The sequence below is a fragment of the Vulpes lagopus genome, chromosome 9 (assembly GCF_018345385.1).
Source record: "Vulpes lagopus strain Blue_001 chromosome 9, ASM1834538v1, whole genome shotgun sequence".
NCBI lineage: Eukaryota > Metazoa > Chordata > Mammalia > Carnivora > Canidae > Vulpes > Vulpes lagopus.
The window spans coordinates 36,981,976-36,998,786 of NC_054832.1; the positions used below are offsets into that span (position 1 = coordinate 36,981,976).

At 33.3% G+C, this 16,811-nt stretch overlaps 1 protein-coding gene across 14 annotated transcripts in view; it reads right to left on the reverse strand.

The window, feature by feature from the left end:
- The window catches only part of VPS13B (vacuolar protein sorting 13 homolog B), a 739,627-nt gene that overhangs the window by 379,909 nt on the left and 342,907 nt on the right, over positions 1-16,811 (reverse strand). For 11 of the 14 annotated variants that reach the window (XR_005989852.1, XR_005989853.1, XM_041768645.1 and 8 more), the window contains 3 exons: positions 10,776-10,903; positions 3,440-3,674; positions 2,162-2,203 (listed from right to left, as the gene is read on the reverse strand). Coding sequence is in view for 11 of the 14 variants with exons in the window: in XM_041768645.1 (XP_041624579.1) it covers positions 2,162-2,203; positions 3,440-3,674; positions 10,776-10,903 (405 nt within the window). In the remaining 3 variants the exon portion in view is untranslated. The remainder of the gene's footprint in view (positions 1-2,161; positions 2,204-3,439; positions 3,675-10,775; positions 10,904-16,811) is intronic. The other 3 variants (XR_005989854.1, XM_041768643.1, XM_041768646.1) reach the window with 1 other exon arrangement.

A 16,811-nucleotide genomic window follows, 5' to 3' on the forward strand; every position in this document is an offset into this window, starting at 1 on the left:
TAAGTTTAGGGATATATAAAATAAAGTGATATAAAATGTATACTCAAAAATATAAAACATAGATGGAGGAAAGTAAAAATATAAAGCTTTGGAATGTATTCAAAATTAATTACTATCAACTTTAAAAAGACAGTTACATAAATAAAAAATACATGTAAATCTCATGGTAACTGCAAAGAAAAAACTTACAGTAAATACACAAAAGAAAAAAAGAAGTAAATGCAAATTTAAGACTAAAAGAAAACTGAAACATAAGAGAGAAAGAGAAGAAGAAAAGAATGGAGAGGAACTACAAAAGAAGTCAGGAAACAATAAACAAAATGGCAATAAGTATATACCTATGAATAATTACTTTAAATGTAAATGAACTCAACTCCGCAATCAAAAGACACAGAATGGCTGAATGAATTAAAAAACAAAACCCACATATAAGCTGCCTACAGGAGACTCACTTCAAATCTAAAGATACACACAAACTCAAAGTGAGAGAATGGAAAAGGATATGCCATGTAAACAGTAATGAAAACAAACTGGGGAGAGCATTACATGATGATGAGTCAATCCAACAAGAGCATGAAACATTAAAAATATTTACACAGCCAATATAGAAGCACCTAAATACATAAAGCAAATACTAACAGAAGTATAGATAGAAATAGCAGTTTAAGAATAGTAGGAGACATTAATACTCTACTTATATCAATGAAGAGATAAGCCAGGCAGAAAATCAGCAAGGCAACACTGACCTTAAAGGATACATTAGATCAGATAGATTAACGACATATATAGAAAACATTCTACCCAAAAGCAGAAGCAGTACTCCCTTTCAACTACACATGGAACATTCTCCAGGACAGAATGCATTAGTCTATAAAGCAAGTCTTAATAAACTCAAAAAGACTAAAATTACATCAAGTATCTTTTCCAACCACAAAGGTATAAAACTAGAAATTGGTTACAAGAAAAAATATGGATATAGCACAAACACATGGAGACTAAACATGCTATTAGACAACCCAATAAGTCAAATAAGAAATCAAAGAGAACGGCCAAAAATACCTTAAGAATATGAACACAGTAACATGAATTTCTAAAATCTTTGGGCTGTAACAATTCTTCTGTATTTATCTGAAGGAAATAAAAATGCTAATTCTAAAAGATCTATGTACTTCTTTGTTTTTTGTTTTTTTTTATTATTATTTATTTATGATAGTCATACAGAGAGAGAGAGGCAGAGACACAGGCAGAGGGAGAAGCAGGCTCCATGCACCGGGAGCCTGACGTGGGATTTGATCCCGGGTCTCCAGGATCGCGCCCTGGGCCAAAGGCAGGCGCCAAACCGCTGCGCCACCCAGGGATCCATATGTACTTCTTTGTTATTCACAGCATTAGTCACAATAGCAAAGATATAAAAGCAACCTAAGTGTTTAATGATAGATGAATGGAAAAGAAAATGTGGTGTGTGTGTGTGTGTGTGTGTGTGTGTAATGGAATATTACTAGGATAAATGAAAAACAGGCATATCTTGCCATTGCAGCATCATATATGGACCTACAGGGTAGTATGCTAAATGAAATAAGTCAGTCCAAGAAAGACAAATATATGATTTCACTTATATAGAGAATCTAAAAATGGAGAAAATAAAAAAAAAAACAGAAGACTCAACACAGAAAAACAAACTAGTGATTACCAAAAGGAGAAGAGTAGGGAGAGGGGTGAAATAGTGAAGAGGATTAAGAGGTACAAAATTCCTCTTATAAATGAATTTCAAGTCATGGGGATGTAATATATAGTACAGACAATAATATTGTAATAACTTTGTATGGTGGCTGATGGTAGTTAGACCAATCAGTGGTCTCTTTTAATGTATAAAAAATATCAAATCACTATCAAATAACTAAAACTAGTATTATATTGTATGTCAAATACATTTCAATAAAAAAAATCTTCATTTTCTGTTTAGTCCTTAAGCCACCATAATCTGAACTGCATTAATATCAGTCCTCTGAAAATGTGTGATAAGAGAAACCAATCACCTAAATTGTCAAATCCCTTTCAAATCTTCTAGCCCTTATCTTATTGAACAGCTCTGCCATATTTAAAATGATTTAATCATTTGTCTCCCATGATAGTACTACATCATGGTTTTTCCTCATCTTACCTTTTGAGATTCTCTCCGTCTCCCTCTGCTCCTCCCTCCCCTCTAAAAACAAAACAAACAAACAAAAAGCCAAGAAGAAAAAATTAAAGAATAAACTATTTGAATCTTATAAAATCTTATAAAAACTATTTCAGAGTTAAAACAAAACACAGGAAGCAATCCCAGGCTCATTCTATGAGGCTAGATATACGAGAGCTGTTGTGATAATAAAGAACTGCCAATAACCAAAAGCAAATATCAAATAATGGATATATCCAATATGCTGGAAAAAGAATCCTTGCATCAAGACAAACATTACATAAGAAAAGCTCTAAAGAAGCTCCTTCTAACTGAATTCTGTGATTTTATGATAATGATATTCATATTATTAAATACCAACATTCATTTCTGGTAGTAAAATCATTCCTACTTCTGACAAACCTAAGAAAACTACATTTCAATAGAAATTTGAATACAGAAAAAGGGAGAGAGAAATTAACATCAAGTCGAAGTCAAAACCTGCACAGACTGACTCTGCTTTTCAATAATAGTATGTGTAGAATCTGAATGATATCAGCATTCATGTACTTATATCCTAATAATATGAACAAGGTGTGGAACTGCTAAGCATTGTAACAAATTTGAACCCTGTTATTAAAATACAGATTCACATTATTTACTTTGTGACTAAAAACTTTTCCAGGTTCACATCTTGTTTGAGATAAATATGTTAAAGTTCAAAAGGGCATGAATTTGCAGCTGAAAACTCTGCAGTATCAGAAATAAAGTATTTCTAAAGAGTCACGTCTTCAATCATCACACAATTATCTACTTTAACAAATGAGTAATCCAGGAATATATTGTGCTTGATGTAAAGAATATATGTCTCTTTTAACAAATCAAGTAGCTTAAACTAAGATCTATTTATCATTCTTAGTTCAGTCTAATGCAAACATCCAAAACCAACTTCTTCTCAATGTGTCTATGCTTGTCTTCTCAATGTGTCTATGCTTCACATTTTAGTGATTATTCTGTATTGCACGTGATCTTTTGTAGTCTCCATTTATACATACATCAATATGATTAAAAGGTGTGGGTGTCAATAAAAAGACTGTATCAGTTCATACACGGTGTACACCTTTCCTTTTTAGGTTCTACTTTGTTGATCACTTAATTCATTTTCATGTGGATCTTTTGCTGAGAAGACTAATTTACATAAGCACTGACATATTACAAAAACAAGAGTTAAAATATTATTATAAAATGTAACAATCATAGGAAGAATTTTTTTAAATGTACCTTCTTCAAGGATGGGTCGTGGAATGACAAATGGAATCTCCTGCAGAGGTTCCATATACTTGTGGCCAGCACTAATAATCTTTATCTGTGGCAAACAGAGGACCAGCATTCCTGGCATGCTAGTTTGTCCATGGTACCAACTTCTTACTGTTCCAGGAATGTCACCAGATACAATTGTACTTGGGGAAGGCAGGCTATCATTTGGAACAAACACACAACAAGACTGTACTTCAAGCTACGAAAAAAAAAAGAGCAAAATTAAAATACTGGGAACAGACTTTAGCCTAAACACCTAATATCTTAATGAATAAACAGGCAAGCCAAAAAAAGAAATGGGCCATATTCATGCCTTTATGAGTAACTTTTACCAAGGAACACAATAAACACTTAAAAAGATGTTTCTTGCTATAAATTTGATCAAAAAGGCACAGTGACATGAGATGAAAACATATCTGCCTTTCCACAGTTCTTTCCAAGAAACATGACTAAATTAGAAAATGTGTTGGCAAAAAAGGTGAGAAAATCCTCCTTCTTTTGCACTTCATTAGATTTTTGTTAACACCAGTTAAGGCCTTAGAGCTGACTAGCATTATATTGTACTCACTTAAAAGACACACATATACACAGAGCTATTTCTATTATGAATTTAGCCTTTTTTTTTTAACTTCACAGACTAAAATATAAGAAAAATGTTTAAAATGTTCAGATTTTATCTCCAGACACACATTAAAATGTATCACATACTCTTTTTAATACATGTATACCAAGATTCAAGTGTGTATGTGTATCACATTTTATATATAAATATACATGGTAAATGAAGAAAATTGAGAACACTTAAAAAACAGAACATTATTCCTTATGTCTATCATATCTCAAGTTATTATTTAAATTTTGATTTCATGTGCAATTTTTATGGTCTCTTATCTCCAGCTGGTGACTCAGAGTTAAAATAAAATGAAGCACGCCCAAATTAGAAATTAAATTTTGAATGAGTTCTTAATTCAAAAGCAATGTATGTTAGATTCTTTTAGTCATGGTTGGTTCTTACAAAGTAATATTTTGTACCTGGTTCACCAATTGCCCGAACAGTCTAGCATAAATTATTCTTTTTTTTTTAGCATAAATTATTCTTAAGAAAATAAAAAATACCTGTTAATTTTTAAATAAAATATTTGGCATATAAAGATATTATCTGAAGGTATAACAAAAAGTAAAATTTGTTTCATAAATGCTTGGATATTCTATCAATGAAAGATAAAAAAGGTCACTAAAGAATATAGTAATATACCTTCAATGGGGTTAATACAGTCCTTAGTGAGGGGATGATATGTAGCAGGTCCTTAATATGATAAATAATTTGGCAGCCTTATAAATAAGCTAGCATAATCATCTTTGCTTTAACATTTCTGTGCATGGAACACACTGACGAATTCAGTGAAGAAAAATATAAGTCAAAGTTTGCAAAATAAAAATGATAATTTCTTATGAGTTTTTTAGTTCTAGAATTTTATCTTGCAACTTAATTTAAGTGTGTATACGTTAAGTAGCCCATTGATTTAAGATTACATTTTAAAATTCTTAAATAGAAGTATATATTGTCTCAGATGTATTACATTTACCCTTTTAAAATTTAACATAATTATTTATCTTCAAGCAATATGGTTTACCAAGAACATATTCTCCCATATTTATTATGGTTACAGTGTAAAACTAAAAAGAGTCAGTATTTAAAACTTCATGTAGCTATTGATGCTTTATTAAAAAATGTTTTTGGGGATCCCTGGGTGGCTCAGAGGCTTAGCTCCTGCCTTCGGCCCAGGGTGTGATCCTGGAGTCCCAGGATCGAGTCCCAGTTTGGGCTCCCTGCATGGAGCCTGCTTCTCCCCCTGCCTGTGCCTGTCTGTCTCTGTCTCTCTCTCTCTGTCTCTCATGAACAAATAAATAAAATCTTTAAAAAATAAAAAAATAAGAAATGTTTTCAATAACATGAGGTAATTAGTATAATATGCCACACTATACAAATATACACATGCATATCCTCTGAAATAAATTCAAGCTGTGCCCAAATTTCTAAAATCATAATATATTCCAAAATTCCACTAATTCAAAAATAAATTTCATCAAATTTAGCCTGAGATAAACAACAACTCTGAAAAATAAACTTCTTAAAATATGATGTGTTATGGAGATTCCTCTAATGATAAGAACCAAAACATACATATAATCGAAATTGCTCAAACTTATTATAATGTTACATCTATTATATATACTATAGCTATCACATAAATCTTTTTACACTTTTAAAATAACTGTTAAACTCTATGTCTAAAATTGTGGTTTTAATGTAAAATGCTGAGTGATTTATGTAAGTGTATATAAATCTGCGGCAGTAAATTTTGCATTAATGTAAGGATCTGACAATCTAAGGGGAAGAAAATGAAGTAATCTGCCAGTAAGAAGTCCTCAAACTGGGGGTCAGATCATGTTCATGGAAACCATCTGGTTGGGACCCTCTGAGCCACACCAAACACAAATGATCTTTTAAAAAAATATCCTATTCATTAATGCATCACAGCTGCACTGAGTGTTACTTCATTTTTCCATGGCAACATCCTTTCTGTTTCAAGGATCTTATTTCAGTTTTGGTAGCAACGTGTTCTTTCGCCAATATTGAACACATTCATGTGTTAAAGTGAAGGGATTATTGCAAATTCTTAAAGTAAAACCACCTCTATTTTGATTCCTATTAGGTCAAGGGCTACAAATCTAAGTATGATACACTGAGAATAAACCAATAAAGAAGAAATTATTTAGTATTCTTATTTTAATAAATGAAATGACTGTCATGCAGTTTTTGGAAGTTCCAAGTTTATGTGCCATTTGAAAAGATGTAGGTCTTTGTGTACCCCCAACCTAGCTCCCATATGTAAGGTTAGGTAGACTTAGATTTTTCTCATTTGTGTGCTATATAACTGTGATTACAACTCAATTAAAAAGAAAAGACTAACATAGGTTTCACTTATATATTAATCTGAACACTTTATTAGCCCACTATCATTTAGAACACATTATATATAAGTGCTTTTAAATGTTATATCATATTTTTCTGTACTTTTAAGTAATATTCCTATTTCCTACTCCCAAATAACATGTTTTCCTTTCTTTAAAACTGAAACTTTGGATTATATTTTATAAAATTTCTAAAGAATGACATGTTCTCTGTATGAATTTTATTCTTCAGAAAACAGTTTCAAATAAAAACAAATATGAAGGAACGTTTCAGGTTACAATTGCATTCACTCTTTTTATTCATGCATTCTTTAATACCTCATATGAACTGAACTGGAAGTCAGGAATACAAAGGACATAATCCTAGCACTTAAAAAAACTGAAACAAGAGGATATTAAAATACAGAATTTTCACTAGAACATATAAGGTAATGTCAGATACTTTGTTTACAGTCTCAGTACATAGTTCAGTGTCTAGCATGTACTAGGTACTAAATAATTATTAAATAAGTAAACACAATTATTTTTATTTGCATCAGATACTGATATTAATTATAATAACTGTTTAGTGCATCATTTCATTGTACAGACAACCTAGTAAAGTAACTAATAAAACTGACTTGTTGGCCAGATGGGTTCAGCTCCAGCTTATGGAACCTTTGACAATTGTTTAATCTCTCTATGACTTCAGTTTCTTCATCTGTAACTCGGGGCAGGGGTGGGGTGGTGGGGAGATCAGCTCTGATATAAAGATGCAATGTATTAACTCTTACCTGAAGGTCTGCTACATAAAATTAACTCAGTGAACATACACTGATTTTCTCCTATATATCAGATCCACATATTAGTTCTCATGGATTCACAGATGTTCAGTCTTTTTTTTTTTTTTAAAGATTTTATTTATTAATTTATGAGAGACAGAGAGAGAGAGAGGCAGAGACATAGGCAGAGGGAGAAGCAGGCTTGTCACAGGGAGCCCAATGTGGGACTCGATCTTGGAACCCCAGGATTATGCCCTCAGCCAAAGATAGATGCGCAACCACTGAGCCATCTAGGCATCCCAGGGAGAAGGAGGCTCCCTACAGGGAGCCCGATGTGGGACTTGATTCCAGGACCCTGGGATCATGACCTGATCCAAAGGCAGGTGCTCAACCAGTGAGCCACCCAGGTGCCCCTCACAGTATTTTTATTAAAAAACACCAGTGCTTATGATGTAACTAAAATAAGCAGTATTCCATTTGCACTACAACAAATGTATTAACTATGTCCAAAATCAATTTTCCTATTCTATACATTTTTAATACTCTATGAAGATATTTGGGTTATCATCATATATAGCAGAAATCTAAATATACCCAAATTAGAGCATTCGGTTAAAAACCTCAAAAGTGAACCTCAGCTGTCTTCTTTTCCAGATTGTTACAAATCCACTCTCCCATATAAATGCTGCCAAGGGAAAACATGAAAAAATGCCTACATTTGAATTCCAGACTTCCTCCTCCTAACAAACTACCATGCAGTTATAGTCACTTTCTCAATGCCTATAAACAAAAACATGAACCTTTGCAAAATTTTAAGCATTAAATGTAAATAATTACTTTTACCATTAAGGTGTTTGGTAGTTGATCTGTCTAGCCTCAAATACCTACCCTTTTTTGATTATGCAGATAGGCCAGGAAGTTCACCAGATATGAGGACACCAAATGTATCATGCAATATGATTACTGCCATCACTGATCATATTCTATATATAACTTCTTGGGAGAAAGAATTCAATTGATCTAGCTTAATTAGCTTATGAGACTTGAGACACTGACATATCAAAATCAAGGAATGTGGGAAGTAGTTCTCTAAGGAATAACAGATTATTAGCAAAAGAAGGAGACCAAGAGGCTTGGTATAGAAAATAAAGAATCTACTCTATTACACAGACTACTCAGAAAGCTTTAGAAAAAAAAAAAAAACACCTAGTAAATGCCATATAAAAGAAATAGGATCTTCAATGTAAAAGAGAAGAAAAAGGAGTTCAGCAAAAACTAGGGCAATGTTCTCCGTTATTAGTGAATTCTAGGCCAAAATATTTCTATTTTGTCAACTGCATGCCATTGCCAATCATGTGCTTCTGGAATAAAATGTAGCTTTTGGAATAAAATCTTATCTATTATAGCTTTTTGAACTATAATAGATAAGATCTTTGCTGATTAGCCAATAGAGAAAACTCACAAAGAACTGAGTTTATGCTAATCTTTTGAGAAAAAGGCCCCCAAACCAAGTTCACATTTTAAAAAGTTGTTCAAGACTACATAAAGTACTATCACATAATCCATTAAGATGAAATGTGGAAATTACTTTTCCCACTGATAAACAAATAGGTTACAGTGAATATTGTTTATGTCTAAATGCAAGATATGTCTATCATAAGTAGAAATGGAACACGGGCTTAGCAAATATCAATGTTGGCTGCAAAATCAATTTTCCAGAAATTCTGATTCCAAACACATTCACTTGCTCAAACTTCCACTAAGAGGATAATCCTTTGATGGTTTCAAGTATGATGTTCTGTTTTGTCAGATGACAACTTCAGGGTTTTTTTTTTTATATTTTGGTTCATAAAACATCTTGGAAAATGGACATTACTATTTTAAAAACTCAGAATTTTAAGGCCTAGATTTTAATCATTTAATCAGAATCAAGTTTTATCTTTAAAGCTTTCCAGAACACATTAACATCTGGAAACGTCTAAATATAAACCATATTATACCCAGTATAATACAGGGCTGGGACTAGGAATGAGGCCAGTGAGTGCCTATTTCATATTCAAAATAACCTATACAAAGATATAATCATTAGTACTCTTGTAATTCTATGTTAATTTATACTCAATAAGTTTAGTCAAATGAAGAACATCAGTTTAAATTGCACCCGTAGGGGATCCCTGGATAGCTCAGCAGTTTAGTGCCTGCCTTTGGTCCAGGGCGAGGTCCTGGAGTCCTGGGATCGTATCCCACTCCCTGCGTGGAGCCTGATTCTCTCTCTGCCTATGTCTCTGCCTCTCTCTCTTTCTCTCTCTCTCTCTCTGTGTCTCTCATGAATAAATAAATAAAATCTTAAAAAAATAAAATAAAAAATAAAAAAATTGTACCCGTAAAAATGATTAACATAGCAAATTTAATGTTAAGTGTATCTTACCACAATTAAAAACTTTTTAAAAGAAGAAAAAAATGAGGAACATCAGTATCTCTACTTATAAGTAATCCACAATGATGTCTAAGCTTAAATTTATTGTTGGTAACAAAGCTAATGAAGGCACTGTATCATTAGAAAATAAGCAAAACAAAAACAAAAACAAAAACAAAAACAAAAGAATCCCACAAGAATGTTAGAATTAAAAATAATCATAAATATTATTTAATCTAAGCATTTCGTATTGCAGACCATAGTTAAGATCCAGAATTTATTACTGCTAAGTGCTGGTTACTTGAAATTCTACACACCCCTTCACTTCCATGAACTGTCTGACTTTTCCTCCTACATCTCTGATCTCTCTTATAGGCTCCTTCAAGGACACTTTTACTGTCTATTTTAGATATGGTATTCCCTTGGTCCATTGCTCTTTCAACTATACATATTTTTTGAATGACGAAATCTCCTGATTCTAACCATCTGTAGATGATTCTCAAAATTCTATCTCTACTGTGAATCTCTTCCTTAACCTCCAGATATGAATATCCTACTGTCTAACAGAAGCCTGGTTATCTCACAGGAATTTCAAATACATGCATAAATTAAACCCCCTGTTTACCACTGACCCTGAAAAGCTGTTTCTTTTACCATTTCATGGCATCACTATTCACCCAAATGCCAAAAGTGGCACCTGGAACACCACTTGGACTGGAACACCTTCTTCTCATTCCCTGAACCCAGTAGTCACCAAGCCATGCTGAGTTCATCTTCAATCTTTCAGGGACCGCTGTCCAACTTGGCCTACTCTCTAGTGTTTTGTGGTTTGTATATTGAACATTTAAAATCTTTTAAAATAAAGAAACAGAATGACTTTTTAAACTCAAGAAAAATCTCAAAATTTGTGTATTTTTAGAACTTCATCAAAAGAACACATAATATGTATTTCATATAATTCTGTTAATATATAAAGTGCACCAAGAATTTTCATCTAAGTTATACAAATGAGATGGATACAAATGTTAAGAGATTATTTCTTTTTTACCAATATTAAATGTTAGTAGTGAGATTATTTTTTACCAATATTTAAGGTGTTAAAAATTATAAAGGATTATAGAAATTAAAACCAGATTATTTATTTTACCTGTAGTGTGAGACTCTTTACTGCATTCCATACTACTCCAACAAATTCTTTCATTCTTTCTTCAGGACTTCTACAGCCTTCAGATAAATTCAGCATGGCTTTCACAGGAACTGACAATGGTCGGGATTCTAAGTATAAGAATAGCTATTTAACACATATGTACTTTACTGTTTTACAAAAATATACAAAAAATATTCCTATGATTTTTTCTTTCCTTAATAGCTCCATATGAGATTATAAAATATTATATTAGATCATTTTGTATTATAGAATTACTGATTTTTGCAACTATTCAAATATGAGCAAAACTCCTCTGTTAAAAGTAAGGAATGTGTTGGTTACTCTTGTCAGGAATTGGTGATTGGAAGGTAACACTGTGGAACAATGTTAGAATCTAATATTCTATTTACTGAATACATGGATATATCCACTTCACAAAAATTTATTAAGTTATAACCTAACAATTTGCCCATTTCTCACTTTTATAATAATACTGCAATGAAAGCTTTACTTGGAAAAAAAGGGGGGGGGACCCCTGGGTAGCTCAGTGGTTTAGCGCCTGCCTTTGGCCCAGGGCATGATCCTGGAGTCTGGGGATCGAGTCCCGCATTGGGCTCCCTGCATGGAGCCTGCTTCTCCCTCTGCCTCTCTCTCTCTCTCTGTGCCTTTCATGAATAAATAAATAAAATCTTTAAAAAAAAAAAAAAAGGAAATTCAACAACAAACTATCTGATTCATCCACAATTGATAAGAAACAAATCTTCCTACATATGAATTCTCGTGTTAACAAAAGTTTATCCATACTCTCTCAACTTTAAAAACTGATTTTGAGAAAAAAAAAAAAAAAACCCTGATTTTGAAAGTAACCAAAAGAACTATGTGATCACATAAAAGACAGATCTATCTATATAAATTTAACAAAATGTGATTCCAATCTGTATAGCAAGTTATTAAAAATTTTGTCTGTGGATATTACAGAAATCAAAGAATCTCAATAATTTTAAAGTTAAATGTCAGAAATTGCTATTAATTTAATGGTAATTTATAACATGTGTTATTTCCAAACAGATCCATATATTTTATGCATTATATGTTAATGCAAACATATAATTTGTATATACCATTTTAGGTACTTTTTAAGTAGCATAAAATAAATCAGATCTTGCTCTTAGGACTTTGATTAAATTAAGTTTTGATGGTCCTAAAATTCTATCCAAAGTAAATGCTACCAAATCACCACTACATGAACTGCAGTTGCAGTATCTCAACTCATTTTTTCCCTGTCTTCCCAACTTAGTTTATTAGCATTTATATTAGATTAATAATACCTTAAGGGCATGGAACATAAAACTTTTTTCTTCATGCTCATAAACCCCAGTCTACCACATTACGCACGTTAGAAATTCAAAGAATGTTATTTATAAAAAGAATTTGGGAAAGATCCACGGAGATATTTGGGAGCAGAGCACTGTAGGCAAATAAAACAGTAATGCAAAAAGTCCTCAGTTAGGTGTGTACTTAGGATTTTTTTTTTTTTTTTAAGATTTATGTATTTATTTGAGAGAGAGAGAGAGCACAAGCAGGGGGGGAAGGAGGGTGAGCAGAGGGAGAAGCAAACTTCCCATTGAATGTGGAGCCCAACACAAAGCTTGATTACAAGACCCTGAGATTCCGACCTAAGCTGAAGGCAGACACTTGACTTAAGCCACTCAGGCACCTAGATGTATACTTAGGATTTCAAGAAACAGTATAAAAGCAATGACGGCTACAGTAAAGTGAAGAGTGATAGAAGTAGGAAATGAAGTCAGAGCTACAAATAAGGACCAATCACAGAGCTATAGAGGCCATGGGAAGAAGGTTGGCTTTTGCTTTCAAGAAGCTAGGATAGGATTATGGATTCTAAATACAGTCATCAAGTATTGGACATATTTTAAGAGAATTTCTCTGGCTACTCTGCAAAAAATAGGCTGCAAGTATTAAAATAGGAAGACAGTATGTGAGAGATGGTCCCTGCATTGAAGGTAGTAAGAAATGATGAGATTCTGTATCCACATAAAAGCTACAGCCAATAGCACTTACTGATGCACTACAAATACCCTGAGAAAGGTCAAGAAAGGATGACTCAAAGGTTTTAAGTCACAGCAGATGGAAGAATGAAGCTGTAAGAGAAAAGAGAATGGAGAGGGTGAAAAAACTTCATTTTTTAGACCTATCAAGCTTCATGAGATTCCCATTAGTTCAAATGAAGATATCAAGCGACAGATTAACAGCTATAAAAATACGGAAAAATATGAACAGATAATTCACAGAAAAATATAATTTGGACAAAAATCAGGTTTCCTCTTCAGTGGTCACAATGGCAAACATTTTAAGGTATCCATTTTTATGTTTACAAAATCTGTTGTTGTTGAAGCCTCTTGTGAAAATTTTTCATATATTGGGAATATAAATAAGTATGGTCTGTAGAGTAGAATTGTAAGAGATGATCATTTGTAGCCATCAAAATTTAAACACAGATTATTCTTCAAAACAATCCTATTTCTAAAAATCTATGCTACAGAAACATTATAACAATGTAAGAGTGCATGCATTTAAACAACTTATAAAGAATGGTCAATATCAGCAGTATTATTTGAAATAGTTAAAAGAGAGAGAGAAGGGTAAGAAGGGAGGGAGGAGGAAATGGAAAAGAAAAATGCTAAGCAACTTATCTGTCCATCAAAAATAAATAGTTAAATTAACTTAGAAATACCCACAACGAAGATGGTAATTCACTCATTTAAAATGAGAAACAGTTACAGGCATGACAGAAAGGGTATTTTGATATCTTGTGAAATGAGAAACATACGTATGTATAGTACAATCCAAATATGTTTTTAAAACAATGTGTCAGTTTGAGTGTGATTTGTCTATTCCTTATATAGAAAAGTTACAGAAGAGTAAAAAGCAAAACCACAGGTTACCTCTGAGGAGAGTAAAACAGAATTGATGAGGGGTAAGAAGGAAGGGGTACTTAACATTTTATTCCATATATTTCAGAATTAATTAAATGTTTTATAACAGCGAATTACCTATTATAATCTTCTTAATAAAACACATTATTTTACTTTGTACTCATTTTAACTTCCTTTCTTTTATACATTAGTAGTTATAAGAACAAAATGGTTACCTAAACTTATGATAGAATTCTGCCAATTTAACTGAGGCGGACACTTGACGGGATGAGCACTGGGTGTTTCTCTGTATGTTGGTAAATTGAACACCAATAAAAATTAATTAAAAAAAAAAGAATTCTGCCAATTTAAATAACTGACTTAAATGCAGACCAACCACACAAAACCTGCACACAGAAATTTATAGGACCTTTATTCCCAACTGCTAAAATTTGGAATCAACTAAGATGTCCTTCAGTAGGTGGATCAATAAAGTGTGTTATATACAAAAACTGGAATAGTATCTATCACCTAAATGAAATGAGTTATCAAGCCATAAAAACACATGAAAGAAATTTAAATGCATATTAATATGTGAAAGAAGCCAGTCTAAAAAGGCTATATACTAATTAAAACTTCATGACATTCTGAAAAAGGCAAAACTATGGAAACGGTAAATAGATCAGTGGTTACTAGGAGTTAAGCAGGAGAGAGCAAGAAACAGGCAGAGCACAGATTATAGCATAGTAAAACTACTCTGTATGGTACTACAATGGTGGATACAGGATAAAATAAATTTGTCCAAACTTACATAATGTGCAACACCATGAGTAAACTGTAACATAAACTATGGACGTTGGGTGATAATAAAGTTCATCAATGATAACAATAACACTTTAGTAGAGAGTGTTGATAATAGGGGGAGTCTATGCACATGTGGGGCAGGGGATACATGGGACATCTCTGTACCTACTTTAAAAAATAAACTCTAGGGGCACTTGGGTGGCTCAGTCAGTTAAGCATCCTACTCTTGGTTTCAGCTCAAGTTATGATCTCATGGTTGTGAGATCAAGACATGCATGGACTCTATCTACGTGTGGAACCTGCTTAAGATTCGCTCTCTTGTCTCCCTCCGCCCTTCCCAGCCCCTACACACTCATTCTCTCTAAATAAATAGATAAATATTCTATAAAAATACATTTTTAGATGCAGCCAAAATTTTAAAACTCTTTCAACAATGAAAACCAGAGGTTTCCAAAGAGATTTCTATGGTCAAATTTTGAAAATCTAATACAGAATATTAAGTTTCTTAAAAACATAATTATTACAACTTCTGCTTATTAGAGGTATAAAATCACATTATTTTGGATACACTAAACTTTCAATACACATTTCCTAAAATCTAGAGGAAGACAGTTTTTAAAGAATAGACAATTTTCTATAGCTATATATATTTTATAGGTGGGATATTAAAACTCCCTAAATTCTGCCAATCTCAATCTATATTTTATTTAACCAAAACCTCTAGCACTTGCTACATGCCAGGCCTGTATTAAAAGTTTTACAAATATTACTTGGTTTATACCTCATAACATTCCCATGAGGAACAACACTATTATTTAGACTCTTATTCTCACCATTTTTACATAAGAAAACTGATCATACAGAGATTAAGTAATTCATTTTAAGTCACCCAGCTGGTAAGTGGCAAAACATGGATGTAACTCCAGAAAGTCTGACTCCAAAGTCCATGCTTTTAACAGCACCTCTTCTGTTTTCCAAACCCTGTGCCATAACTTCTAGTTCTACCAAATGCATAGTAAATATATCATATTTTTACTCAAGATCATGGTACCACCAATTATTCAAAAATCATCAGCTTTGTTCAGTCTCACTGGAGCTATTAAAAAAATCCTTCATTTAACATACGAGTCTGATACCTATTATACTTCCTGTTTGCAATAATAAATAATGTACTGTTAATAATAATAAGGTAGTTTTGAGGTTGAAAATTTACCAATTAAAATAACAACAATCAGTTCTTGGGTATGTACTATCTAACTTGGTGCAATATTAATTCTTCATTTCTGTGCCATGGAAAATGTAGTAAACTGGACTTCTGGGAAAACGGTGGAGTAGGAGGACCCAAGCTTACCCTGAACCATGGATACAAGCATATAACATTCACATAAATGTAAATAACCCAGGAAACAATCCAAAGACTGGCAGTAAAAACTCTACAACTAAATATAGAGAAGAGGCTTCATCCAAATGATTTGAAATGGGCAGACATACAGTCAGGAGCTAAATGGACCCTCAGGTCTGTCCACAGAAGTAAGGGACTCCATAGGCATAGAGAGGGGAGGGAAACAAACCCTTGCATAGGGGAGTCCACACAGGGAAAACAAATCCCCATAACATATGGCTTTGAAAACCAGAGGGCTAAATTTTATAAGTTCTTAAGAAGCAGTGGGATTTCAAACCTGCACCTTTAAAAATCAGCTGGCTGGGATCTTGGACAGCTCAGAGGATGAGAGGCAGTTGAGTCCCCCACCTTAAAGAGACAGCCCACAGAGATAAGCATAGGAATAGCAATTTCAAAAGCACATGGGGCATATGAGAAGGAGAGTACTTTATAATTTCTGGGAGAGTCATCTGGGAATGAAGGAGCTGACAGGTGCGATTTCCCTTCCCCAGCATAAACACATGGCCTCCTAGGGGAACCAGTATGGTGCCCACAGTCACTACTCAACTTGCTAACATCTCCTTTCCTTGCCTCCTTTTCCATAACTAACAGATCCTCCAATGTATACTCGGCCATTACCCACCCCTGGGCAGTACCACATGCCTAGCAAGGTATAAGCAACCCCAACAGGGGACAGCACCAGGCAAGAATAACTACTCTCTGACAAACTGGTAAAGGTAACTACACACACCACTAATATGTGGCCTTAGCAGTGGGCTAAGGATATGTCTTTCAGGCCCTGACCACCAATGAAAGCTTCTTAGGGGACAACAAAGTGAAAGTGCCCTACAGTCAGGTGCTACTGCATCATGGGCAAATGCTTGATTTGACTCAATCAAGCCTATGCAGCTCCAGACT